The sequence below is a fragment of the Sorghum bicolor genome, chromosome 1, assembly GCF_000003195.3.
Source record: "Sorghum bicolor cultivar BTx623 chromosome 1, Sorghum_bicolor_NCBIv3, whole genome shotgun sequence".
Classification (NCBI taxonomy): domain Eukaryota; kingdom Viridiplantae; phylum Streptophyta; class Magnoliopsida; order Poales; family Poaceae; genus Sorghum; species Sorghum bicolor.
The window spans coordinates 73953827-73981064 of NC_012870.2; the positions used below are offsets into that span (position 1 = coordinate 73953827).

General features: G+C 44.1%; 4 protein-coding genes across 6 annotated transcripts; 3 read left to right on the top strand and 1 right to left on the bottom strand.

The window, feature by feature from the left end:
• LOC8081871 (adenylyl-sulfate kinase 3) lies at positions 1151–6003 on the top strand. Of its 3 annotated transcripts, none has more exons than XM_021452015.1 (7): positions 1151–1549; positions 2687–2827; positions 4222–4371; positions 4439–4557; positions 4630–4714; positions 4815–4903; positions 5486–6003. In XM_021452015.1, exons 1-7 carry the CDS (start codon positions 1369–1371, stop codon positions 5582–5584), a joined length of 864 nt encoding a protein of 287 aa, XP_021307690.1. In that variant the 5' UTR covers positions 1151–1368; the 3' UTR covers positions 5585–6003. The 3 variants fall into 3 exon arrangements, with proteins under 3 accessions (XP_021307690.1, XP_021307692.1, XP_002465684.1); XM_021452017.1 differs by having other exon boundaries at positions 1152–1549; positions 4815–4856; XM_002465639.2 differs by having other exon boundaries at positions 1154–1549; positions 4815–4861.
• On the top strand, positions 14919–19667 carry LOC8081872 (anti-sigma-I factor RsgI6). The gene is made up of 5 exons (XM_002465640.2): positions 14919–15146; positions 15307–15359; positions 17531–17753; positions 17869–18032; positions 18148–19667. Exons 1-5 carry the CDS (start codon positions 15065–15067, stop codon positions 19378–19380), a joined length of 1755 nt encoding a protein of 584 aa, XP_002465685.1. The 5' UTR covers positions 14919–15064; the 3' UTR covers positions 19381–19667.
• LOC8081873 (anti-sigma-I factor RsgI6) lies at positions 20820–23380 on the top strand. The gene is made up of 6 exons (XM_002465641.2): positions 20820–20907; positions 21180–21331; positions 21448–21583; positions 21700–21866; positions 21946–22041; positions 22117–23380. The coding sequence occupies exons 1-6, from the start codon at positions 20856–20858 to the stop codon at positions 23230–23232; spliced, it is 1719 nt and encodes a 572-aa protein (XP_002465686.1). The 5' UTR covers positions 20820–20855; the 3' UTR covers positions 23233–23380.
• Positions 23715–27238, bottom strand: LOC8081874 (elongator complex protein 5). The gene is made up of 9 exons (XM_002468274.2): positions 26921–27238; positions 26734–26826; positions 25874–26046; positions 25743–25789; positions 25138–25207; positions 24685–24908; positions 24496–24585; positions 24299–24374; positions 23715–24188 (listed from the first exon to the last, which is right to left on the bottom strand). The coding sequence occupies exons 1-9, from the start codon at positions 27088–27090 to the stop codon at positions 23983–23985; spliced, it is 1149 nt and encodes a 382-aa protein (XP_002468319.1). The 5' UTR covers positions 27091–27238; the 3' UTR covers positions 23715–23982.

Sequence of the window (27238 nt, forward strand, 5' to 3'; positions counted from 1 at the left end):
AATTACTGGAGTTGCAAGATGCAGCAATCAGCAGATGTGTCAAAATGCTTGGGTTGGATCGTTGTTTACAGAATGTGTAGTACGAGTACGGTCGCCGTGCTGAGAGCTGGAACTGGAACTGGATGTGAGATGTGGTCTCTTTGAGATTGAGCTGTGGACTGGACACGTCTATGGCAGATTAGAGGATTAGTACATAGCCCTTCCGATTTTAAATATGATGTTCAAGATAGGTTAATTATTTTGAAGTATGATGTTCAGGATAGGTTAATTATTTTGAAATGAGCTAATTGGTATATTCAAGATCGAGGGAAATACTCCAAAGCTTTGGTGGTTTGTTATTTCTCTGTGGTCAACCTTAGAAAGCATTTTGCCCTCGATCGATGATGAAGGTAGCAAGATTAGTCATGTGGCGAGAATACAGAGCGCGCGTGACAGGCTAGCAACCCGCCCCCCACCCGACTACGCACTTTTATGCTCCGGTAGCCCGGTGCTTCATCGGCGTATGTCGAGAGGAGAGGCCACCCACTAACCCTGAATCAATCTTGAGGAGGCGGCTGGCTTTTGCAACTGCAATGCTAGCTGTAGTATTGTGATTTGTGAACTACTGGGGTGGGGGTACGTCTCCTAGTGCCAACCACATGAATCCTTGGGGTCGCGCATCTCGGCTGTAGCTTTCACGTGCCTCTCGATTACATTCTTTTATTTGTACCTGTCGGATGGATTATTGGTCGGGATATGGATGGCAATGGCATGGTACACAAAACACGCAATTCAATTGCCATTTGCCTAAGGGTGGCATGGCAGATGGCCAGATGCAACCCTGCAAACCCCCTCGGCCCACCTGCGTTATGGCCCTGTTTAGTTTCCTAAATTTTTTTCATCCATCCCATCAAATCTTTGAACACATGCATAGAACACAGTTTGGTTAAAAATCGCGAGACAAATCTTTTAAACCTAGTTACTCAATAATTAGACTTAAGTGCTATATATTAATGATAAATTAATTATACTTAATAGATTTGTCTTTCAGTTTCCTAACGAGCTATGTAATTTATTTTTTTATTAATTTATAAAAATCTCTCAAGACATCCTTCCAACCCCTCCAATTTTCATCTCCAAATAGGGCCATATAGCCGCTGCAGGCTGCCTCCGTCTCTCTCCACTCTCCACTCCGAGCCGCGCCTGACAACAACCCGCGCGCGGCCGCCGGCCGCAGCCCACCTCGGCATCTCCACGCATTTTTATTTTCATCAATCAATCAGGGAGCTGCCCGCAGCCCGCCGCGCCGTCGGCCCCGTAAATCCATAGCGCGAGCGTCCCGTCCTCCCCCACCCCCCAACGATGCGCCGCTGCCGGCGCTCGTGATCCATGGCCTCACTCCCCGTTCCTCGCACGCTCCCGCGGGCCTCGCCAACGGTGGTGGGCGCCGCGAGGGGGAGGAGGGGGAGGGCCGCGGTGCGCGTGCGCACTGCCACCGCGGCATTGGGCGGTGGGTGCTGCGGCGGCGGCGGAATGGAGCAGCGCCACGGGGAGGCACCGCACAGCCCAGGTAATTCCTCGAGTTCCTCGGCTGGGGTCAATGTCATGGTGAAGCTACCGTCAGGGTAATGTGTCGGACGGGGCCGGGTGGCTGTACCTGTACGTGAGGTTATCCCACTTGCTGCTTCTGCTTCACTACTAGATTACTAGTCAATAGTCATCAGCCACTGCTGTTAACCTTTGGGTCCTGCTGATCATCCGATAAGGATGACGGAGACGTAGGTAACACGAACCTATTGACTGGTAATCTGACACGTTTGGTGAGATACTGTTGATGTAACTGCAAGTAAATACGTGTGGAACTGGATCTCGAACTGGAGTCAATTGGACGCTTGACAGTGATGTGTCTAGTCCTGTTCGCTTTAAGAAGGGCAGTGGGAAGGTTTGTATTGCCATTCTGAGTTTCTGACGCCTCACATTCTGTTTTGATGATTGGTCCTGGTCACTTGGAGGGTTGTCATCAATATCGTGGTGGTAGATAATCTGATAACTCTGGATAATCTAGTTTCCCTGAAAACATCTTAATCGTTCACAGTGACCTAATAGCAATGCGCTCGACAGTGACAAGGAGTCTTAATTGGTAAGTACATGGGAGGGGTGGTGATTTCAAATAAACTTGAAATGTGATGACTAAATGGCATACATCTTATGAATTGAAGATAAAAGGTAGTGAAAACTTGTTAGTCCATCGTCCACGATTGCTGCAAAAATGTTATGATATAGGCAGGGGTGGAGACAGGGGGGCCAGGCCCCCCTATGAAAGTGAAATTTCCACTGATTTTTTTATTCAAATAAACTTTGAAAATTTAACACTTTTGCCCCCCCTAACATTCAAAAAATCAACTTCCTGGCTCCACCCCTGAAAATAGGTAGGACAAACAAAGAAACCACTTTAGTTTATGTGACTTTAGGATCATGGATAATTTTCCTTACAAGAACTTTTATTTTTTCGCAGTTTCCTGTAAAAAGGAATGTCAGATGTAAATCTGAAACTGTGAAGGAAACATTTATTAAGAATATGCATCACGGTTATATTCTATAAGTTATGCTATGCCATTTTATTTACTTTTTACTGTTGTGCAAATGGATTTGATCAACATGAGGAATACAACTGCACCAACCATTTACTGATATCTATCATCATCAGTGAAGGAGAAGCCTGTAATGTCAAACATTGGGAAATCAACTAATATTTTATGGCATAATTGCCCGATTGGACAATCTGATAGACAGAAGTTGCTGGGACAAAAAGGCTGTGTCGTGTGGATAACAGGACTCAGTGGTTCAGGTATGTATTCAGTGGATTATTGCCTTGATCTACTTGCTGGCTACAGCTTTTTTCTTTTTCTTTTGTTTTTTGAATCCTTGGTCACTTACTCAGGTTTCTATGAGGGATTTCCTATTATTTTTATCAAACAAAAGCATCCAGGTGCTATTGTTGCCACAAGTTTTCAGTTCAGTTTGGTAGGTTGCTTTATGCTAGAATGCAAGATTTTATTTTTCTCGAACCCCCCCCAAACACACACACAACAGCCTCAACAAGAAATTTAAAACCCCGATACAAGAGACCAAAACGACCCATCTAAGATGACTAGAGCCTTAGAACCAAAACATATCAATGGCCTGCAGCACAGGGACCGAACAGAGCACCCTTTATATCAGAAACCCATTGACAACCAGCATTACCATCCGCAACCATGTGCTGCTTAATAGCCCTCTTAGTAACTGTCTTGAGAAGGTTGAGCTATTTCTTCTATGTTTTTTCCACCCAACCATCTATCAGTCCAGTCCAGAACATAGTATATCGGCCGTTTCCAACCTCAGACTCCACAGCCACCTTGAAGAGGGCTCGAGCGTTATGTGGCACATGAATAGGCAAGCCGGCCCAAGGGCGAGAAGCAATTAGTCATTTAATTTGAGTGTTCAGTCTCAACCAATATACTCATGCAGGCTTAGAGTTTTTCCCAATTATTTTAATGCAAGTCATTTCCTCACCATCTGATAACATATCTGGTTATGTTAAACTAAATCAAGCTTTAGATTTGAACTTCTGTACAATCTAAACACTTCTTTTATAAGCTTACTTGAGTTCAATGCTGTATTAGTTTTATGTCTGCTCTATAGGCAGCTGAATGCTGTCATCTTGATGACTACAAATCACTCAGAATGTACTGTTGCCCTGTTGGCAAATGAATTTTTCACAAGCTGGTTTGCTGCCTAGTTAACGTCTTCACAATAAGAACCAAATCTGGCATGCTTTGTGTATTGACATCAATGCAGGAAATAGTCCTGCGCTCTGTACTCTGATGATGCTTCTACTAGATTAATTTTCAAATCGAATTTTCTTAGTCTTTTAGTACTCCCTCTGCTACAAAGTGATTGTGGATAGTGTTAACATAATTACCTGTTGACCATGTTTGCAATGTTGTTCATACAGACCATGGTTTCTTTTCCTTCGCATGTTGTTCTAAGTTAGCTCCTGAGTTGATGACTGTTATTTCAGAATTTGCATTCTTTCGAGAATTTGCATGTTGGTCTAAGTTACACTTCCTGGTGACTGTGTTTGGCTACCATGAACCAAAGCTTGTGATTTCTTCATTCTCTATCTATAGAAGTACAGGACTCATAAATATATTAGCATAAGGAAGCCATCACAATAACCTTCCATCTTTTGTATGCCAGGGAAAAGTACTCTTGCTTGTGCACTGAGTCATGAGTTGCATTATAGAGGCCACATCACGTATGTACTTGATGGTGACAACCTTAGACATGGCCTCAATCGAGATTTAAGCTTTAAGGCAGAAGACCGTGCAGAAAATATACGAAGAGTTGGTAAGTTCTGAAAAAAAGAAGACAATTCACTAGAAATTCTTTCACTATAGCTAAATCTTTTGTGCAGGTGAAGTGGCAAAGCTTTTTGCCGATGCTGGTATCATATGCATTGCTAGCTTGATATCTCCATACAGGAGAGATCGTGATGCATGCCGTGCTCTACTTCCAGATTCTAACTTTATTGAAGTATGGTCACTTATGATTCTTTTAAGTTCTGTTAGTGTTAATAATCTATCTAACTACATGCAAGCTCTGTAGGTATTTATGGATTTGCCCCTAAAAATTTGTGAAGCTCGTGATCCTAAAGGTCTGTACAAGCTTGCACGCACAGGAAAGATTAAAGGTACAGTCACCCTTTGAACCTTTTCTAGACATTCAAGTTTCCTCTATGGGACACTCGAGGTGAAAGAAGTGACTTACAAGCATTTCCATTCGACAAACAGGTTTCACTGGAATTGATGATCCATACGAACCGCCAGTTAATGGTGAGGTGAGCCTAAAGAGCATGGCTTACTTCCTACATGATCACACCGTACAATTTCTAGAACTGAAACTCTGAAATATAGTCTCCTCACTATTGATGTAGTGCTTCCGGACATCATTATGCTGTGACTACTGATGTTTAGCACAAACAAGCACTTCCTTTCTACGCTCTTATTCCTTATTGTTGAGAAATAGAGCTATAAGCATTTTTTTATTGTTTCCATCACTATCTCTATGCTCCAGTGATCCTCATTCAATGAAGAATTAACAGCATGTAACAAAGTTAAAATTAGCAATAGCTTGTATTTTCCACTATGGACTACTTAAAGCTGATGCCTGATGACAATAACACTAATTCCTAGTTAGCTATGAGTTTAGTTCATGCAATTTGGGAATGCCATACATACATCTGGGTTCTGATTAGCAGCTTTAGAAACGAAAGCAATATTTTCTTATATTTTAGATATGTTTTCCATATTAAGTTTGACTTGCTCATTTCATTTAATAAAAAAATAGCTATGGTCACCATTCAGCAGTCGACCATAACCCTTTACCTCTATTTCCCTAGATAAATGCAAATTTAGCCATTTGTTTTGAAAAGCTGGCTTGATCTTTGTGCGGTCTTATACAGATAGTAATTACGATGAAAGATGGGGAATGCCCTTCACCCAAAGCAATGGCGAAGCAAGTTCTATCATACCTTGAAGAGAACGGATATTTGCAAGCTTAGCACATATTTGAGAATATTGATCTGATTCTTGTGTGTCCATTACTTGTGGACACAATATGATCTGTTGGCCATGAATAAAAGGCATCAACACATAGCAAGTAACAGAGGCGCAGTTTGTTCAGAAACGGAATACAGATTCATTCGTTTCATTGTTGATGATATTTGTTTCGTGTGTATTGCGCTTACACAGCTGCCATTCATCTGCATCAGCAATTCAGAATGCATTCGGTTAACTCGCGTTAACTGTTCGTGTGAATTGGTAGTTGTTCTGTGCTTGCTAATTGGGTTTACTGTTGGCAATGTATTTGTTACAAGTAAATGCAAATAAATTGTGTAATTTGTATATCAGTTGTTTCCTCTTGGAATAAAAACTGAGGAACATTGTAACGCCTCCCATTGAATTCATACCTTTTGGCTTATGCTTTTTCTTTCTTTTTGCACACAGTAAGATATATTCAAACTTTCTCAGTGACTGTTTTTTTTTTAGGATTACTTCTCAGTGACTGTTATATTCATATCTTGATTGATCTTGTTGGTCTGTTTCCCCCTCCATGGGCACACAAATCAGCCATCCTGATCACATCACGAGCTAATATTGAAATCATGATCATCCAAAGAGCCACACCACACAGCACTGATACAGGGAGCCGCAAAGCAGCTGGAAATGAACGACTGACAATGAGGTGCCGGTGCCAATACGGCCGACCAGCACCTGACCTTGGAAGCAACGACGCACTCCATTGGACAGAATTGCAACCATTTCCACAGGGCTTAGGCAGCATGATTACCTGAAAGGCTGCAAGTTGCCTGTGCTGCTTTGGATAGATCGTCCCACTGGCCAGTGGGCTCCCCACTCACTCGCTACGCCGACTGGCTGCTGCATGCTTCCTGTCGGCTTCGCGTCTGAGTCTAAGTCATGGCATACATACTCTGAAGGTGAACTCCGGGTCCTGGGTTCTGACCACTTTTCTCCTAATAGATAGGGTCTAGGAGGAAGAAGCTAATAAAACAAAAGGCGAGTCACAGAAAAACTTGGGTGATGGATGGTGAGGTTAGGGCAGAATTCACTTTCACATCACGGTCTTTTATCTTTTAGGCCTGGTTTAGTTTACTCCAAAAATCAAAATCTTTTCAAGATTCCTCGTCAGATCAAATCTTATGGCACATGCACAGAGCATTAAATATAGATGAAAACAAAAACTAATTGTACAGTTTTTTTTTAAAATCGCGAAACGAATCTTTTAAGCCTAGTTACTCTATGATTGAACAATATTTGCCAAATAAAAACGAAAATGCTATAATGTCAAAATTCAAAATTTTTTTATCTAGTAAGTCCGTGTGCAGCCCAAGTTACCTAACCATAGCATCAACACACGGAAACGACAGAGAAAATCGTCCGCGGTCCGGCCTTCTTCTTCCTCCGCCCTTTGAGTGCATGTGCATGCATGTAGGGCGTAGGCGACGGTGTATGCGTCTGTCTACGGTCTGTGGAGTACGGAGAGAACGGGAGAAGTTTGCGGCGGTAAACAATGCGGGGAGCTCACCCAGGTCAACTCCATCGGGCGACGAACACGAACCAAACTGTCCCAGGCCGGCCGTCGATGGCCGCCCGCCTCACGTTCCGCTGGTGCGGGGCGATTTTGATTCAGTCCAAGTCGGAGCAGGACAAAAAAACAGAACGGACGAGTTAAATCAAATCGATTGACCTAGCCGAACCCCCTTTCTTTTTTTTCTGCTATCTTTTTTTTCGCTCGATCCGCACTAATAACCGGCGATTAAATCAAATCAGGCATGCGCGCCGAGCTGACCACCTTCGCATGTATGTAGCCCGTGCATCAAAATAATCCGGTCGCTAATCACGCCAAGTGTTAGGTCAGGTGGACGCTGGTGGGTCGCTGGCTGGAATAGTGGAACGAACGAGAGCTAGCAGCTGAACAGCACAGGGAGAAAAAATTCCGATAAGAACGTAGCTGGTGTACTGCTAGACGGCATACGGTGTGATTGTCCGATGGTTAACCGTCCTTGGGCGTGTGTGGTTTGCGTCAGCAGATCCGTGACGGCTTTAGCTGAGTACAATGCTATATATACCGGCATACAGTCTTATCGATCAGGCCGGCGATGATTAGCCTGGCCAATCACTAAACCTGAGCAGTCACTAGTCATCGTGCTTAACGTCGTAAACCGTCCTGGCCAGGCGTGTGGTTCGCGTCAGTAGATGCGTGAAGACTTGTGACATGCGTAGAGAAATCTGTCCGGAGCGTAGAGGTACGGTCAATTCCAAGAAATTTGGCAGGGTGGGTTTTTGGGCAGTGGCTCGCGGCCTGCCTGAGCTAGCTAGCCTGACCGATCAAATCAAATCAAACCCATGCACGCTATTGCTCCGGTCTGGATGGCTTGCCGGGTTCGACTTGGACCTCGCGCCACTTCGCCGGCCGGCGTACGCGTAGTACGCCTGCGCAGCGCAGCGACCCATGCCGCCTCGAGCGAAAATGCGTCCGTGGCCGGGGCATTTCCACTACCTGCCGGTTGGTTCCGTTGGAAAGTCACGGGTCGGCCCCGTAGATTTCCGGCCACATTCGCTTGGGCGCTGAGCTGCCCACCTGCCGTGTGCCGTGTGCCCGCGGCCGCTCCCGTCCAACGCCGGCATACCGAACATAACGGCCACGGCCACGGATGGATGCGTCATGCGTCCATCCAAAATCCCGAGCCGGCCGGACCCGGCCGCAGCTGTGTCGCGTGTCGTCACGTGCGCAATGCGCGCGGGAGAAGTCAGCGGCGCGCGGTTGCGCAACCGCACGGGATGATGCCAACGGGGCCGGAATTCCTCGCCCGCACGGATCCGCTTGCCAATTTGCAGGGGACAAGTGTCGGAGTAGGCTATTCCGGACTTAGCAGCCGGGGTACGGGAACATGGGTACGTTCCCCGTTCCGGGAACTTCGTCCCGAAACGTGGAACGGGAACATCATGGAACATCGTTCCCAAATGCGGTGGAACACGAATCATATATAGGAGCAATCATAGGAATGTCTTTCTTTTCTTGCACGAATGAATAAGCACGCAATAAGAATTCAGACTAATCACCTCTTATGTTTATCTTAGATCATTTGCAATTCTAAATGCAACCAACGACAAAACTTGCTTTCTCAACAAAAAAAAAACCTATGACAATAATGATGGTGTTTATCTTGGAGCATTTGCAATCCTAAACGCAACCAACTATACTACGTTGCACGTTTACGATGCACGCCGGTATTTACCTTGTAGGTTTGGCATGAAGTTATGAAAAGAGGTAGCATTCTAGTCTCTTACTTCACAACATATCATATAACATAAGATTTACTCAAACCTTAAAAACCACTCCCTCTGTCCTTATAATTCCTAAAATTATCCTAAGTCAAATTTGCATTTTTTTATAAAGCTAATCTCCACTATAAATCTATCTCAACATGCAAGTCATCCATATCATCTCTCACCAACTATCCACACCATCTACACTAGTAGTCATATAACCCCACTAATTTTCAACATTTTAATACAAGCTATCCACATCATCTTCACTTGATTTCATTCAAAATTCTTCACAATCTCCACAACAACGCACATGGTATCTTCTAGTTTTGTTATATTTAACTGGATTCATAGAAAAAAGCACAAATATTTTTGTTACCAAATAAACATACTATAAAAATATAGTTTATGATGTATCTAATGACACTAATTTGGTCCCATAAATCTGGACGCTCTTTTATGTAAATTTAGCCAAACTTAAAAAGTTTGACTTCAGACATCTTCAGAAATTGATTTATTTAGAGATTTGGAAGTACTAAATGTTTTTGATGATTTATATATAGTTTGTTGAAGAGTCCACAACAAAAAACAAACAAATTCAAAAATAACAATATATATCTATATATGTTTGGTTGGAGCATCCTAACACCCTTTCTTTATCTAACAATATTTTTTTTATAAACTAATTTATACACTTTATATCAAAACTTAACCCCAACTTGTATCTGTAAGACATGGTACTTATTTAGCCAAGGTATATATACAATAGAAGTCGAGTGTGATGTCAGTTGCGAGATATAGGATTACTATGTGAGTCAAAGAAAGATTTTGGTCCATGCTGAATGATAAACTCGAGACCAAGTGGGAATAAGTATGTTGCTTGGTTGGTTTGAGCAATAGAACCGACTCTAAGGAGTAGATTTGTGCTCTGGTTGTGCTAGTCTTGCCTGTGTCAGTTGAGGACCATTCTACTAGCAGGCTTGCATGGTTAGGTACTGAAATCTGAAAGTACTAACATACTAAGTCTTTACTTCATGTGACTCATGAATCTGACATCCCTCTCTACTGCCTATTCTAATTTATCATTTGCACGGCTAGTCTTGTGGTTGTATACTGAGGGAACATGAGCAGAGCTCACAAATGGCAATATATACCTTCATACCAAGGGAGTACATTGTGTAATCATGCTCACTCTCAACTATTGCAGGTGTAAATATACCACCTGAATCACAGGGATCAAAGTTAGTGAACATGACTCAAATATGCTATATCTTGTCTTATCTTGGACTCGGAGTAATATCTCTTAGCATTATCTCTATTTAAAATTTATATTTAAGTACTTCGAACCTATTTAATTTTCTGTTGCAAGATAGAAACTCTAATTCTTTAAATAACTTTTATTTAGAACAACTCTATGTGATAAATTATTTCTATCACAAAATTAAAGGTGTATCTTTTTTAATAAAAATACGTAAACACTAATACATGCATCACACCCACCTGAATATATATATATATATATATATAATAATAATAATAATAATAATAATAATAATAATAATAATAATAATAATAATAATAATAATAATAATATACACCTTATAACTTCATAAGCACCTATGAAAAATAGATCTAACATACTCCAGAATGATGGAGTCAACATATATCTTGTTATCAATAGAAATGTTTTCTACCTCTAAAGAACAAAAATGTGTCCATGAAATGTGCAATTTTTGTTATTCTTGTTTGATACAAGACGTCATAAAAACTCGAACGTTTGAGGTTGTTTAGGAATGCTCGATGAAGTATTGAATTGGCTTGTTTTAAGTATGTTTAGTGTTGCAACGGGGCCCGAACTCTCGTCCGCACGGATCCGCCACGGCAGCAGCCAATTTGCAGGGGGCAATGTTGGAGTATGCTATTCTGGAAAAGACAGGCCTGCCCAACCCAATCAGGCTAAGCTTCTGTCAATCACGTCCTAATCGTCCTCGTATTTCTGTTTCGTAGAATGTATACTGTGACAAGACTTTGTTGTCAACAAAATAAAAGAAAACTGCGACGGACACATCTTGATTAATACTATTTTTTTTTGGCAACACCTGATTAATATTATTCACTGTAAACTTAGCTAGAGTTAAACTTGTTTGACTTGCACAAATCCTATAATTATTTTTTTGGACGGAGGGAATAACTATTTATTTATTTTATTTATATTACATTTTTGTGGTCATAAAATTATGACCATTGGATGGCATATTTAATTATATAAATCTTAAAGTATCAAATTTTGTTTTGTAGTAGTTGAAAATTGTTAATCAAAATATTAAAAATTGTTAATCAAATTACGGTCAAGGATTTTGAAGTTTGAATTTGATATATGTGTGTGTGCGCGCCTTATAAACTAGATCAAAAGGCCACAATGCACTGGCTGTTCGTAAGATATGACCATGTCGTTTAACATAAGATTTACTCCCTCTCTCTTTTTTTTTGGGCAAGGAACATAAGATTTACTCAACTTTAATAACTACAAATATCCATTGATTCCTAAATTAGCTAGCTTAAAACATCTAAGTTATATGTGTTAATATTATAAAATACTTCCTTTGTCTCTTTTAACTGTCATTTTCATTTTTCGAGAGGCCACATACTTAACTTTAACCAAAGAATAAAAGTATTAATATTTATGATACATAATTAGTATCATTAGATAAATTGTCAGATCTATTTTTGTAATAAACTCATTTAAAGATATATAAATATCTCTAATATTTTCTACAGGCATAGTCTTATTTAATAAAGTTTGATCAACACGTATCATATAGCGAGATTATTAAAAAAAAAGGATGGAGGAAGTATGTGAACGGCCTCACATGTCTGCCTAGGGGCAATCTAAGGTTGCTTCATGTCAATTCTCTTGCTGATTGCTGATCTGCAAGCGAATTGGCAAGTAAGCGGATAGCAAGCAGCAAGGGAGTATGAAAAACAAGCTTGACTCACTAATCACAAGGCATCAGAATACGGAAACCTATTCGTTTCTCCTACAGAGTCCAGACAGAGGCGCAGAACGCTACTGATCCTAGCATGAAACACAGAGTGTGCTGAAGGCGATGGACGTCGCTGTTGCATGGGCAAATGCAGACATCCACGCGCGCATCATGGCGCAAGCTCCAGAAATGATTCTTGACGATATCGCGCTGACCCCGCTGCGGTGTGGACGCGCTCCAGGGATTTCGGCGCGGCCTCGGCCAACACCAAGAGAAATGGGCAAGCAGCCGCACGCACGCATTGCATACTCTGCATCTGTTGCTTCGCTGCACCCGAAGTCTGTCTGGACCTTAACGTGCACACCAGTAGCCTGTTATTACTTATTAGCCTGCTATATACTAGTAGTATACTTAGGTACTACTCCTAGCAGTAACTAGCACTTAGCAGCGCAGCTTTCCAAGAGCTGGTGATTGGCAATGAACTAGCATCACAAGCAAGATGAAGTAGTTTTCTTAATGCATCTCGATCGCTTTACCCCGTCGCCGAGTAACCAACCTCCCGGGATGAACTCAAGCGCCTGCGCGGTCTTTGCCCTCACGGCACTCCGACGAGAACGAGAGCCGCTCGCTGCCAAGAGCGAGGAGGCCACGCACGCACGCACCCATGCGGTGCCCCCCGTGGTGTGGCGTAGCGTACGGGGAGGCGCCGGACCGGTAGCTTGCGAATGTTGGCTGACAACGCTCACCCCGTCGTCAGCAAACCGTCGTCGTTGCCACTTGCCGGGGTCAAACAGAAAGGCGTGAGCCGGCGGTTAGCAGGCAAGCTGCCGAGGCTATCGACAACCTGCGACTGCGAGGCCGGCCGGGCAAGTGTGGAAACGAACGCAAGTCAACTAAATTCGTTCATTTTTTTAAAATAAATAAATAAATAAACGGATTATTCCTTACGTTCTTCGATTAGAGCTCTCAACCTCAAATCTGGCCCTTCACCCCTCATTCCCTCAAGCGACTCGAATAATTGACTGTTTTATTCTTGCTCCTGCGTCTCTCCATGACGATGTGCCACTCCTCACCGCCCCTTCTCCTTTCGTACCCTCGCTAGAGCGGCCATCCATCCATATAGTTCACCCCGAAATTCAAAAAGTTTTCAAAATTCTCCATCACATTGAATCTTACGGCACATGCATGAAACATTAAATATAGATGAAAATAAAAACTAATTACACAGTTTGACTGTAAATCGCGAGACAAATCTTTTTGATCCTAGTTAGTTTATGATTGGACAATATCTGTCAAATAAAAACGAAAGTGCTACAATAGCGAAATTTAAAATTTTCCCGGAACTAAACAAGGCCTTAGACAAGTACTGCAGCAATGGAAGGAATTGGGGAGCCCAGGCAAGGAGACGAGGCCATCGGGTGAAAAATATAAGGATAGAGGTGGGAAATAAGTGACGAGTATGTCCTACAACTATCAAATCAAAAATAGAAACTCTGATTTTGAGGGCACCTGCTAGAGTTGTTATAATAATTTATACAAATAGGGATGTACTTCATCTGTTTTGTAATATAGTTCATTCTTGCATTCAAAATTTATAAAATATAATACATTCTAAAGGCAAAACCCAATTTTATATTAAATGTTTTCCATTTATCAGCCAATTATTATTAATCAAGTTGACGATAAAGTGAAGGTACATACATCTTTTATATTCTCTTTTAATTTGTCTTATAATTTCTAAAATGTTCTATATTACACAATAGAGGGAGTATGTTCGGTTTTTTCGTCAATCCGATAATTAATGAACTAACGAACGAGGCCATCCAAAAGTAGCAAGTGGATAACTGCTTGAATAACAACTGTACCATCCAGAAGTAGCAAGTGAATAGCATGTGTTTAGGAAGCCTTTATTAGCAGTTTTTTGTTTCCTTAGAAATCTAATTTAAGGAGGCTGAAAGCTCCTCCAAATAGGTTTTCTTCTTCAAGTAGACAAAAACTTCAGTTCGTACTAAAAGTAGAGAAACTCCCTGAGAGCACCTTCCTAGTTTAATTTTTTTCAGAAAACTTCACAAGGAGGAACTAAAGCACGTAGCATATACTTTCTCCATTCCAAATTATAATGCATTACAAAAATCTTGTAGACTCAAAACATTTTAAGTTTAACCAAAATTATAGAAAAAATTATAAAGATTTTATGACATTAAATAGACATACTATGAAAATATAATTAATAAAGAATCTAATAATACTTAGTTAGTATAATAAATGTTATGATGTTATGAAATAAATTTTGATCAAACTTGAGAGATTCTTGGAATGTCCATAATTTACCTTGTTTAGTTCCAAAAAACTTTGCAAAATATGAATAGTATCACTTTCGTTTGTATTTGATAAATATTATCCAATCATGTACTAACTAGACTCAAAAGATTCGTCTCGTCAATTCCGATCAAACTGTGCAATTAGTTTTTATTTTCATCTATATTTAATACTTCATGCATGCGTCTAGAGATTTGATGTGACGGAGAATCTGAAAAATTTTGTAAAATTTTTTGGAAACTAAACAAGGCCTAAGATAGAGAGAGTAGTACTGAACCTTGTTTGGATGAATGAAACGAAACGAAACAATGACGTCAGAAATCCGTTATACTTACTATACCCGGTGGACCCGTCGCAGGAGGAGGTCCTCGTCAGTGGAGACGAGTGACGAAACGGGGTCAAAAAAGAAGCCGAGCGCACACACAGCAGCGCGGACCCGGCGGCCCCCGGCCGGACGCTAGAGCCGTAGCCCGTAGCGACTGGCCGGTACTTGGTTTGAAGGACCCCATGCGCGCGCGCGCGAAAGGAAGGAAGGAAATAAAACACACCACACGGCCCAAGACCCATCGGCCGTTTGAACATAACTAACTAACCAGCTGCAGCGGGAAGCGGGAACCAAGCAACTCCTATTCCCCGCTAGCTAGGCCGCAAGCTACCCCGGCCGGCCGGCCGCGGTGGCGAGTAGTGGGGGAAGCTACCCAACAAACCTCTATAAATAGCCCAAGCAGATGCTGCGGCATGCACGGTGCAATCAGCAGCTCGGCTCTTCATCAGAGCTTAGCTATAGCCTAGCAGCAGCAGCCTCCTCCTCCCTCTCTCTCCAGCATCTCTCTCTGCCTCTTCATTCGGCCATCTCTCAGTACACAGAGAGATAAGTGAGAGAGATATATGGAAGAGAGGGGGGTTGCAGCAATGGGGAGAGCCCAAGCCTTCTTGTTCCTGTCGCTGCTGTGGGTCGCCATGCTGAGTGGTAAATAAAGCTCGATCGAACTAACTAGCCGCCATTCGCTAGCTAGCTAGCTAGGCTCTTCTTCTTCTTCTTCAATTCGTTCTAGCTTCATTTTCTCGTTCATCAGCTGAGTTCTGAGACAATACGTATTGGTTCTTCCTCTCATCTCCTCTCCTCGCAGCTGCTCCTCGCGTGGTGCAATCTCTTCCTTACGACTACTCGTCCAGCTCTGAGGTATGCATGCCGGTCGCCTAACTTCTTCTCTCCCTCTCTTCTACGGAGTGTAGCTAGCTAGCTATAGCTCATCGTCCATCCATACCTGTGACGTGTGCCCGGCTGCCGAACTTTGTTACCGTGCTGCATGGATCCACCAGAGCCCCACCATCGTCAGCTTCCACATCGCATTGCGCATGTCACGCATCCTATCCCTGCTGAGGGCTGCCGCTATATGCATTTATTTTTTATTCTTTCAAAAACAAAATCGTAGGAAATAAAAAAAAAAGGAACTGTACCATATGCTGGCAGCAGTTTACTACTTGCACATACGAGCGGTTGGTTAACACCGGCCGTCGTAAGTTGCCTGTCGCCGGCGGCGGCGGCGCGCGCGCGTGACATGTAACTGACAGGTGACATGCGTGTGCGTCGTGGGCCATTTCGTGCACTAGCTGCGCACACAAAGAGAATACTTGTCTAGCTTGCTGGTTTCCGATCCCGTGGCTCATTTGTGCCGGTCGGAGTCCACTGATGAGGCACTCACATCACTCACTAGCGACGGATCGACGAGATTTTGACATGTTGCGTGTATGTAGGCACGCGCACAGGTCACAGATTAAATGTTTATTAGTGATAATAGAATCATCATGCGAACTTTCTTTAATTAGGCCCAGTCGATCTATTGGCCATGTGAACACAGGACAGGAAGGTTACACTTCGTTCATAAATACAAGTGTGTCTAGCTTTTTGGTTCATTTACTAGTAATATTTCAGGCGCAATAGTCTACCCACGCTTTTGATCGGGCAGCATGCACATCGATCATGGGTTGGTGCAGATGGACCAAACAAGTAGGAGCAACAAGAATTCACAGCCATTCTGCCAAATTTTCCCTCCTCGATCGAACAGGAGCAAATATTTCCAACAAGAACAGAATAATATATAAGTTGGCCAGGTGCCTAACCACAGTGCCCATCTCGTTTTTGAGTTCTTGACCCGGTCTGATGTCATGAACCGGCTCTGTATTGTCATCAGATCATCATCAAAACGCACATAGCTTCTGAAAAAATTACTTGGAAAAGTTAGCCGATACTCCCAAATACTACTTATAAAAGTAGAATATAGCAATTTAGCAACCAAAAAACCAACCCACTGATCGGTGTGCCGCAATCAGAGCCCAAATACAACTAACTTTGCTGACTACCAGACTGTTGTTTCTGACTTTCTGTGTGTCAACACATCTTCATTATATTCGTATATCGGCGTGTGCCTCATGACATGTCGACGCGGTCAAAACCAGAGCCCCTTTTCGCTTGAATTTCTGGTGTGCACCAAGCAGGGGAGGGCGTGTGTACCCCCAGTGTCTGCCACACACCGGATCATGCTATCATGCAGACCGCCACTGAGGCTAGCTTATTGGACAGATCACTGATCCCTCACCTGCAGCTTAATTAACCTATTCTGGTGTAATTTGGTTGGTGAAGATATTTGGCTCGGTCTCAGGCTAAAAAAGAGGTTACTCGTGTGTGAATCCGTCCGGCCGGTGCAGTATATATAGGAAAGTCAGGGGCTTCCAAACAAAGGCCTAAAAGTGACTTGCTTTCAGTTATTCTGCACACCACAGTTTGGTTTCACAGTCAGCCACCTCAATTGTTTCTTGTGCCAAGTAGAACGTGGTTTCGTTTGTTAGTCCTATGTTAGGCCGTCAGTTAGATACGCGATCACTTGGACTTTTGCAGGCGAGTCAAACACTATATATGTATACGGTATAATATACCTGCCTCTACTTCTAAGTACTACAGTAGTTGACTTGTAGTCAAATAATTCAAAAGAAAAGTTGAAATAGACCAATAGCTATATTGGGGCTGCAAATGAGTGACAGTGCACCAAACTAAAATCTGGCATGTGCGTAGTAGCATCCTCTTACTTTAGTCCACGGTTAGTTACCGTACACAAACTTTTCAACGGCTTTTACTGGGATCTTGACAGGCCCGGCACTTCGACAGTTACACTACATACATCTTTGGTAGGCTCAATACTTTTCATTTTCTCACCGCGCGCGGCCATCTTTACGGATGGTGAAAAAAAAATGTAACGATACTGTTATACGGAAGGTGAAACTTGTGTTGACTTTTTTTTTTCTCGATCGGGTGTTGACCTGAACACTCATGCTGCGAAACGTGTGTGTGTGCAGTGCTTGCCGGAGCCGCTGGAGCCTCAGTACGGCGGCGGCATCCTCCGGAACGCCAACTTCAGCGCTGGCCTCCAGGGCTGGTCGTCGTTCGGGTACGGCGCCGTCGAGGAAGGCTTGTCAGAGAGCGGCAACAGCTACGGCGTGGCGCGGAACCGGACCCGGCCGTACCAGAGCGTCAGCCAGAAGGTGTTCCTGCAGAACGACACGCACTACACTCTGTCAGGTCAGTGTGTGAGCTCCCGGCTTTCCTCCGGGGGAAAAAAATTTCAATCGCAGCGATGAATCATCAGCTCAGCTTATTGAGTTTGTGTTTTTTCTTCTGGTACTGGTATATGCAGCTTGGTTGCAGGTCAGCAATGGTAGCGCCGATATCAGAGCCGTGGTGAAGACCAACGGCGAATTCATCCACGCCGGCGGCGTCGAAGCGCGGTCCGGCTGCTGGTCCATTCTCAAAGGCGGCCTCACCGCCCCCGCCTCCGGCGCGGCAGAACTCTACTTCGAGGTAAACAAACCTGATGCATTTGCATTGCATGATCGCTGCAAGAAGAGAAGCCGTTAGTGTCAGGCTATATATGCTCTGTTCTTACAACTCACAAGAAGAGCTTGGATGCATGCAGAGCAACACGACGACGGTGGACATCTGGGTGGACAACGTCTCGCTGCAGCCCTTCTCCCGCGAGGAGTGGGCGGCGCACCACCACGCGGCCATCAAGTCGGCGCGCAAGAAGACGGTGCGGCTCCGCGCCAGGGACTCGTCGGGGAAGCCCGTGCCGGGCGCGCAGGTGCGCATCGAGCACGTCCGGAGCGGCTTCCCGCTGGGGTCTGCCATGAGCGCGGAGATCCTGCAGAGCCCGGCGTACCAGCGGTGGTTCACGTCGCGGTTCACGGTGACCACGTTCGAGAACGAGATGAAGTGGTACAGCACGGAGCGGGTGCAGGGGCGGGAGGACTACTCGGTCCCCGACGCGATGCTGCGGTTCGCCAAGAGCCACGGCGTCGCGGTGCGCGGCCACAACGTGTTCTGGGACCAGCCGAGCCAGCAGCCGTCCTGGGTGCGGTCGCTGTCGTACCAGCAGCTCCAGCAGGCGACGGCGCGGCGGATCAAGTCGGTGATGTCGCGGTACGCCGGGCAGGTGATCGCGTGGGACGTGGTGAACGAGAACCTCCACTTCAACTACTTCGAGGGCAAGTTCGGGTGGGACGCGTCGGCGGAGTTCTACCGCAAGGCGCACCAGCTGGACGCGCAGGCGCTCATGTCCATGAACGAGTACAACACGCTGGAGTGGCCCGGCGACCCGATGGCAGGGCCGAGCAAGTACCTGGGCAAGCTGTTCCAGATCAAGAAGTTCCCGGGCAACGCCAACGACGCCAGGATGGCCATCGGTCTGGAGGGCCACTTCTCCGTGCCCAGCATCCCCTACATCCGCGCGGCGCTGGACACCATGTCCAAGGCCAACGCGCCCATCTGGCTGACCGAGATCGACGTCGCGCCGGGGCCCAACCAGGCGCACTACCTGGAGCAGATACTCAGGGAGGTGTACGCGCACCCGGCCGTGCACGGCATCATCCTCTGGACGGCGCGCCACCCGCAGGGATGCTACGTCATGTGCCTCACCGACAGCAACTTCAGGAACCTACCCACGGGCGACGTCGTCGACAAGCTCATCGCGGAGTGGAAGACGCACTCGCACGCCGGCGTGGCGGACGCCGACGGATACTACGAGGCCGAGCTGTTCCACGGGGACTACAAGGTCACCGTCAGCCACCCGGTGGCCAACTCCACCGTGGTGCAGAGCCTGAGCGTCGACAGGGAGACCGACACCGATAGCGAGTACACCATACACGTCTAGCTGCTGCCTTAGCTAGCTCCTACATATATACCTACGTAGCCTCCTTCCAAGTACTCCTACTAGCTAGGACTAGGATAGGAGGGGATTGATATACATACGCATACACGTGTGCATGTGCATGATTGTGGGTCTAGATTCTAGGGTATTGTGGTTTGTGATGTCGTCAGTCAGTCAGTCAGTCATATACACATACATATATAGGGCGCCCGAGAGATAGAATTCCTGGTGAGGCGATCCATGTGATGTTCATATAAAACAAAAGGAGGAATTCGATTTGTTCTTCAATATACATGCATCCTCTATAGCTTTATCTCATCCCTGTGCCTGTGGACACGAATCGTAAAGAACAAACATTACCAATCTCACTACCTACTAGTACGACGCTATTAATTTTGCTAAAGGTAGCTTAATAGAGATGTGCCGTACGTGTCATATCAAAACTCAAACCAAGGCACGAGACACTCACACTATTGATACTTTTGAAATCATGTAGACCCTTAATTTGGTTTTAGTAATTAATAATGACAACAAGTTATTTGTGACTTTCTTTTCTTGGCACTAATTATGATAAATAAAAGTAAGACTCCCTTTGTACTATAATATAAATGCATTCTAGCAATTTTAAGACAAATTAAGAGAGAAACATAAAAGACACATGTACACTTATTTATTTTCTAAATTACTCTCTTTTTCCTGCAATACAATTCATTCTAGTAATTTTAGGACAAATTAAGAAAAAAAACATAAAAAGACACTATTACCCTCATTTTTTTAATCAGACGCTACCGTCAACGTGATTGATGGTAATTGGTTGATAAATGAAAAGTATTTAATACAAAATTGGTTTTCGTTCTCTAAAATGTATTATATTTGAGGACGAATTTTGAATGCTAGAATGCACTATATTACAGGACGGAGGGAGTAGACACTATCATCAATGTGATTAATGGTGATTGGTTGATCAATAAAAGGTATTTAACGTAAAATTAGTTTTTATCCTCTAGAATACATTATATTTGAGGACAAATTTGAATATTAAAATACACAATATTATAGGATGGATGGAGTATATACAACAATTAAAGTTTCAAATGTTTGAACAAAACTTGTCCAAACACAAGTAGTATTTATAATAATGGAGGGAGTAGTATTGTAGCAATACAAATAAGCTGATGTATGCAGTTGTTCCCAACAACGTGCATTACCCTAAATAGTGACCAAGTGGGTCTGGGCATGCGTTACTTAGGAGTAATGTTACCTACTATATGTGAAACGGCCTTCCTACTATTTTTATCCCACCTTATTGCATTTGCATCTTGAAGAAGAGTTAGACCAAATATAGCTCTTTGGTCCCCCGTTGTTCTCTCTTCTAAAAGCTTTTTTTTGAACATTTCTCTCTTCTAAAAGCTACTATATAAACAAAAGCCTTTCGAAGTATACGGTGCGCATCGTAGAGCGTCAAAAGAAATAATAAGATGGTTTCCACAGGAAAGTTGGTCTTCATCGTGTTGATCGTGCTATTTGAAGGTTAGTTCTTTCTAATTAGATTTAACTACGCATTTTCTTTTTTCAAATGTAATAGCAAATTTACTGACTCAATCAATATGTATAAGCATAAAAAACATATTGTTTTTTTACAATATTACATCAGCGGGAGAACTCTAATTAAACTACTGACTCACAATCGAGGGCTGTTCTGTATGTGCAAGATCAAAATGCTGAAATTTCTTGATGCTGAAATTTCAAAAAAAAAAAGGTTCTGATGCTGTGATGCATAACCATCTATCCTCTCGACGCAGGATCCTTGGTCACTTCAAAAAAGGGCTATTCTTCAGAACAGCCAACAAAAACGACCGGTGGCTATTCCCCCAAGGAAACATCAGAAAAGGCAGACGTTTCCTCAACGAAATCATCAGGAACGGTCCCCTATGACTACTCCGCAAACATTGAGGTAAGCAGCACTTTTATGCCCCTAGTAAAAACATTCCCACACACCCTGTGAGTTGTGAAGTCGTCGTTTCCATCAGCACTTATATGCCCTGCTCGACACCGTTGCTTGCATTGCAGTGCATCAAGGAGCCGGAGAAACCTCTGTATGGAGGCGGCATCATCAGCGCCGCCGACTCCAGTGGCAAGAAGTGCCCTATCAAGGGCTCCGTGCTCAAGGTCGACCTCAAGAAGGACTACCACTACGCACTCTCCGGTAATCGGCACTCATATACATTGTCCAATTCACTCATCCACGAGATCGTCCTTGTGATCAGTCGACCACCAGGCGTCGAGGACGATGCAGCTAATACTACCTCAATGTTCTCCCAGTTTGGCTGAAGTTTTCCAAGGGCACCGGCGACATCACTGCCATAATCGTGACGCCCGATGGCAAGTTCAACACCGCCGGCGCGATCGTGGCCAAGTCTGAGTGCTGGACCTTGCTCAAGGGTGGAGCCACCTCCTACGCCGAAGGCAAGAGCGATCTCTTCTTCGAGGTAATGTAATACTCAGTTGGCAGGACAATCTTTGCAAACTATTAATCAGTCCAACGAGACGTTACAATAATGAGTGCAGAGCAACTCCACCGCGGAGATCATGGCGGAGAGCATAGCGCTGCAGGGATTCAGCTTTGAAGAGTGGAACGCTCACCGCGAAGAAGTCGTCGCCAAGGTAATGCGGGTTCTCCAGCCACCCAATGCCAAAAAATGGCAGTGGAACATAATTCCGATTCCGATTCCAATGCAGGAACGCAAGAAGAAGGTGAAGATCACGGTGGAGAGCGGCGGCAAGCCGTTGCCGGACGCGGAGCTGTCTGTGGTGTGGGTGGCCAAGGGGTTTCCCCTGGGCAACGCCATGACCAAGGAGATCCTGGACATGCCCGAGTACGAGGAGTGGTTCACGAAGCGGTTCAAGTGGGCGACGATGGAGAACGCGATGAAGTGGTACAGCACGGAGTACAACGAGGGTGAGGAAGGGTTCGTGGTGGCGGACAAGATGCTGGCGCTGGCGGAGAAGCACAACATCTCGGTGCGCGGCCACAACGTGTTCTGGGACGACCAGAGCCACCAGATGCCGTGGGTGAGCAAGCTCAGCGTGGACAAGCTCAGGGCCGCCGTGGCGAAGCACCTCAAGAGCGTCGTCTCCCGCTACGCCGGCAAGGTCATCCACTGGGACGTGGTGAACGAGAACCTCCACTTCAGCTTCTTCGAGGAGAAGCTGGGCAAGGACGCGTCCGGGGAGATCTTCAAGGAGGTGGCCAAGCTGGACCCTAAGCCCATCCTGTTCATGAACGAGTTCAACACGATCGAGCAGCCCTGCGACAAGGCGCCGCTGCCGACCAAGTACCTGGCCAAGCTGAGGCAGATCCAGTCGTACCCGGGCAACGAGGACCTCAAGTACGGCATCGGCCTGGAGAGCCACTTCGCCAAGCCCAACATCCCCTACATGAGGGGCTCACTGGACACGCTGGCGGCGGCCAAGGTGCCCATCTGGCTCACCGAGGTGGACGTCACCAAGGGGCCCAAGCAGGTGGAGTTCCTGGAGGAGGTGATGAGGGAGGGGTTCGGCCACCCGGGCGTCAAGGGCATCGTCATGTGGGCGGCCTGGCACGCCAAGGGCTGCTACGTCATGTGCCTCACCGACAACAACTTCAAGAACCTGCCGCAGGGGGACCTCGTCGACAGGCTCCTGGACGAGTGGAGGAAGGTGCCCGAGAAGCCCATGACGGACAGCAATGGTGTGTTCGAGGCCGAGCTCTTCCACGGCGAGTACCAGGTCACCGTCAAGCACGCGTCGCTCAAGGAGCCCATCGTGCAGACGGTGGACCTCGACACCAAATCGGAGGCCGCCATAAAGGCCTAGCTAATTAACTGCTTAAGAGTACTCCACGCATCATGTCGGTGTCGCTCACTGTAACATTCCCATTTGTATGACGGTGTCGCTAACTTGTAACATTCCAATCTGTTTTTCTATATAAATATATATACATATGATCTTTTTTATTCCAAAATCCAAATAGTTGGCCTACATTTCGTGAGGAGTTTCTTAGACTCAGTCACATTACAGTGAGATCAGAACAACAAAATCGTCTTATCATTAAATTAAATATAACAACTCATTAATTAAGAATTATGCACACAAATTATTGTTATTGCGTACTTCAGCCTTAACATAGTCTAAAAGGAAAAAAACATAGTCAGACATGCCGTTATTTATGTTTGTTTGTTTGTTGGACAAACTAGTCTATCAAACTTCATGTAGTAAAAAGTGTTGGCTAAGGTTTGTGCTACCTACAAATGTGACAAAGAATGGCAAGGAAAACATTCAATATAATTAAACAGATATAAACGCCAAATTCTTTGGGTTTTATCAAAACTTTAGCAAGGTTGATTTGTGCAAACATACTCTAAAATAAGTAATACAATTCATTAATTTTAGCGCTGCAAGGTTTGTGCAACTAAGATTGACAAGGTAAAGCGTGGAAGTGCTAAACAAAAGACAAACCTACAAAAGATAGCAATTCTCAACGCTCAGACTTGTATGTCCAAACCTATACCTTAAAGTTCATCTGCATGCGCATGCCACCTACTAAAGTAAAGAGCACCTACACTCTTATATGTCCAAATCATCATCTGGATCTTCATCTGAGTCAGGTTGCTCGTCATCTGAATCACGGAAGTAATGTATTTCACCCTTTGCAGTTCCAGATTTGGGAGCTTTCATTTCATCCACAAGGGCCGGTGCGGTTAAATTGGGGTCACGCTGAGCCTCAGGTAGGGACCGGCGACCATCATATATACGAATTGGTTCACCATTTCCTGAGATAAAATGTGGGAAAGTCAAGTTCCAGATGCAAAGCACCTCCCAGAATCAAAACACAACCTTAAACTGATGCTACTTAGAAATAACTTGGCTTCATAAAATTTACCTTGATGTTCAAAAGGGAGAACAACATTTGCCCTGTCACTGCGCTCTTTCTCTGACAGCTCAAGATTGAACTGAACCTGTTGAACCAACTTATCACAATTTACAACAACGACTAATATTTATAAATGGGAGTAACAACTAACATAAGTGGCACACAACAGTGTTTAATTGTTCTATAATCTAGAGTGTAGAACTAACCTTAGGCACTAGACTTTGGTTCACTTCTATACTCACAGAAGGAGCAGAATCAAATTTGATATCATTGCCATCAATATACAGGTCCTCATACTGCACAGGTAGGGTTTGTACCAAATATCAACCAGCTTTCCTCAATTGAATTTAGAAGGAAAGAAAAAATAAGAACACTGAAGCAACAGGGAGCCTTACAAGGTGCTTCACCCGTCCATTTCGTCTTTTAAGGCGCACAATAAATTTTACTTTTGAATAATTTTGCTCAAGGATAGACATGTTTCCAGGACTCTCTCCACAAACAGGATCCACAAGTGCTGGCTCCACACAAGCAACCATAGTAGAAAGACATTCAAATGCTCGGGGCACCTTGGGCTCATGAAGGTCTGAACGTATCATCCAAAATATTGATGATACTTGTTCTACAATAGGACACATATATATTAATGCACTTTTAGTGTTACTTGAAGGCATTTAGAAGTCCAGAGTTTGAGATAAGCATGTACAATGTTACAGATCTATACTCACACTAAAAGACAAATATGATTCACATCCCTGAAAATATTATTACACTGCAAGAAATTCAGTTTCAGCTGCTCAAGGTTACACTAACACTATGATATGCATTGAAGATAGAACAAGCAGGGATACCATGGCTTCGAAGATTACTAAGAAGGCCTGAAATTGATGGCACTGAAGCATGCCTTAACATGGAGCTAATCTGAAATAACATAGAGGATGTTTGGTGTTAAGCATCAAATGAAAGTTAAATATATAAGAGCAATGAGTCAATGGACTTTCATCTTTTCAATATTGGATTATATAAAGAGATAATATAGGTGTTTCCTTCAAACAGTAAACAATGACAACTAAAACAAAATAGTGGAATACTTTGGAATGATGTCATACTGCTCTATTGTTGGTGAGATAATGATTTGGCTGTTAGTTAGAGATATGCTAATGATAATTCACCACAATTACAACCTATTGAACAGCAACTGAACTCCAATAACAAAACCATTGAAGTATAAGAATATATCTTCTGTTTAATTATGTCTCATACATAATCCGAACTCCAGGTATTGTTAAATCAGTTCCATACATAATTAAACATGGGCGATGAAACAATCTTCAACAAATGATATTAAGCTCAGTAGGAACCCAGTTTTGTCTATGGGGGAAACAAAGTTACTATACATAATCCGAAGTATTGTTTCCACCCACAAAAAGGTCACAGAGAAGTAGTTAGTTCTTACTGAGTCAACAGCCACAGAAAAATACTTTTTGCCTTCTCCTTCAAAATCTGACATCCATAACGTAAGCAAGTTAGGATTAGGGAAGAAACAAAGAGATATTAACAGGTCAAATGTTCTATGGTAGATAATACCTCCTCCAAGTTCAGTAGTGAAGGACAGCAATTTTGTAACATCCTTCACACTTCTATAAACAGTAATGTTCTCTTTGTTTGTTGAGAGCTTTGCACTGTTCCCTTGATGCTGCTGGTTTTGAATCTTCTGCTTCCATCCAAGGGGGTCAGAATAGCAATCCAATATTCGAACACTGTTGAATGCATGCAAAATTGTCATCTACATTTTATCAAAAGGAATGCATTCTGCCTTACAGATAGTGTGACAAAAGAGTGTCCAGATGGCTTGAGCATTTAACTCTTCAGATGGCACGTCAAACTGCCAAATCGGTATATCAACTTCAGATTTAAATTGAGAAGGAGATTTTATGAGCATTTATGAATTTTAAGTTTAAAATTTCTTTGCATAGTGGCCCCACAGATGTTTCTGGTATTTGTGTTACCAACTAATCCAAAGTCTGATTTTGCACAAGCTGAGATACCAATAGTTAAATTTGTGCTCAGCCAACCAAGACGAACAACGAATCAAAATTAGTGATATATTTTAAGCAGGAATGAAAATGCATAAGCTCCCACCCCAGAAAGTTGGTTAATCTAAGAATCTTCTTTGATCTATGCTTAGCAGCAGCTACATTGGCAGTAGACCACCCTGGTACGAAAGAGGCTCTTGTTTATCAATTACTCCATTTTTTTTTGCCAATTCTGCACCATCTTTTGCCATTAAAAGAAAAATCTGAATAGAAACCCCAAATTGGAGATAAATTCCAACATCAATGTCCATGTCAGAGTAACATTCCGTGTGTCTGAAAAATATTCACGGTTTTGGACCGTGCACAAACAAACAACTTCTATTTATCAGAAATGGTTCTGTGAGATCATACCATCGGTTCAAAGCATTTGCGTCAAGGCCGCGACGCTGCATGAATTCCAGGTACACCTGCGGGCTCCGATCAAATGCCACAACAACCAGCCCCCTGCACCATCAAAAGTTCACAACCAAGCTAATTCACATCATCAGCCAAATCTACGCAAAGCCTACGCACCAGGAGGCTAAGAGACTAACAAAACCTGGCCTGCGCCTTCCCTGCGGCGACCTGGGAGGCGAATGCGGCCGCGATGTGGAGCATCGCGCCCGCCGCGAGCGAGCAGCACTGGAGCGATCCCTCCACAGCCAGCGCCGGCGCGTGCTCTCCGTCGAGCCGTCCGTCCCGGAGGCACCTCACGACCGCCTCCGCCATCCTCGCCGCCGCTTAGTGCCTAAACCCTAGCTCACACAAGAGCCCGAGACGGGTCGCCAAACTCCCGGGAGGCCGGAAGAGAGTACGCTGGACCCACCTGTCAGAGAGACACGGGACCCCTTACCCGTGTCGGATACTCGGATATAGC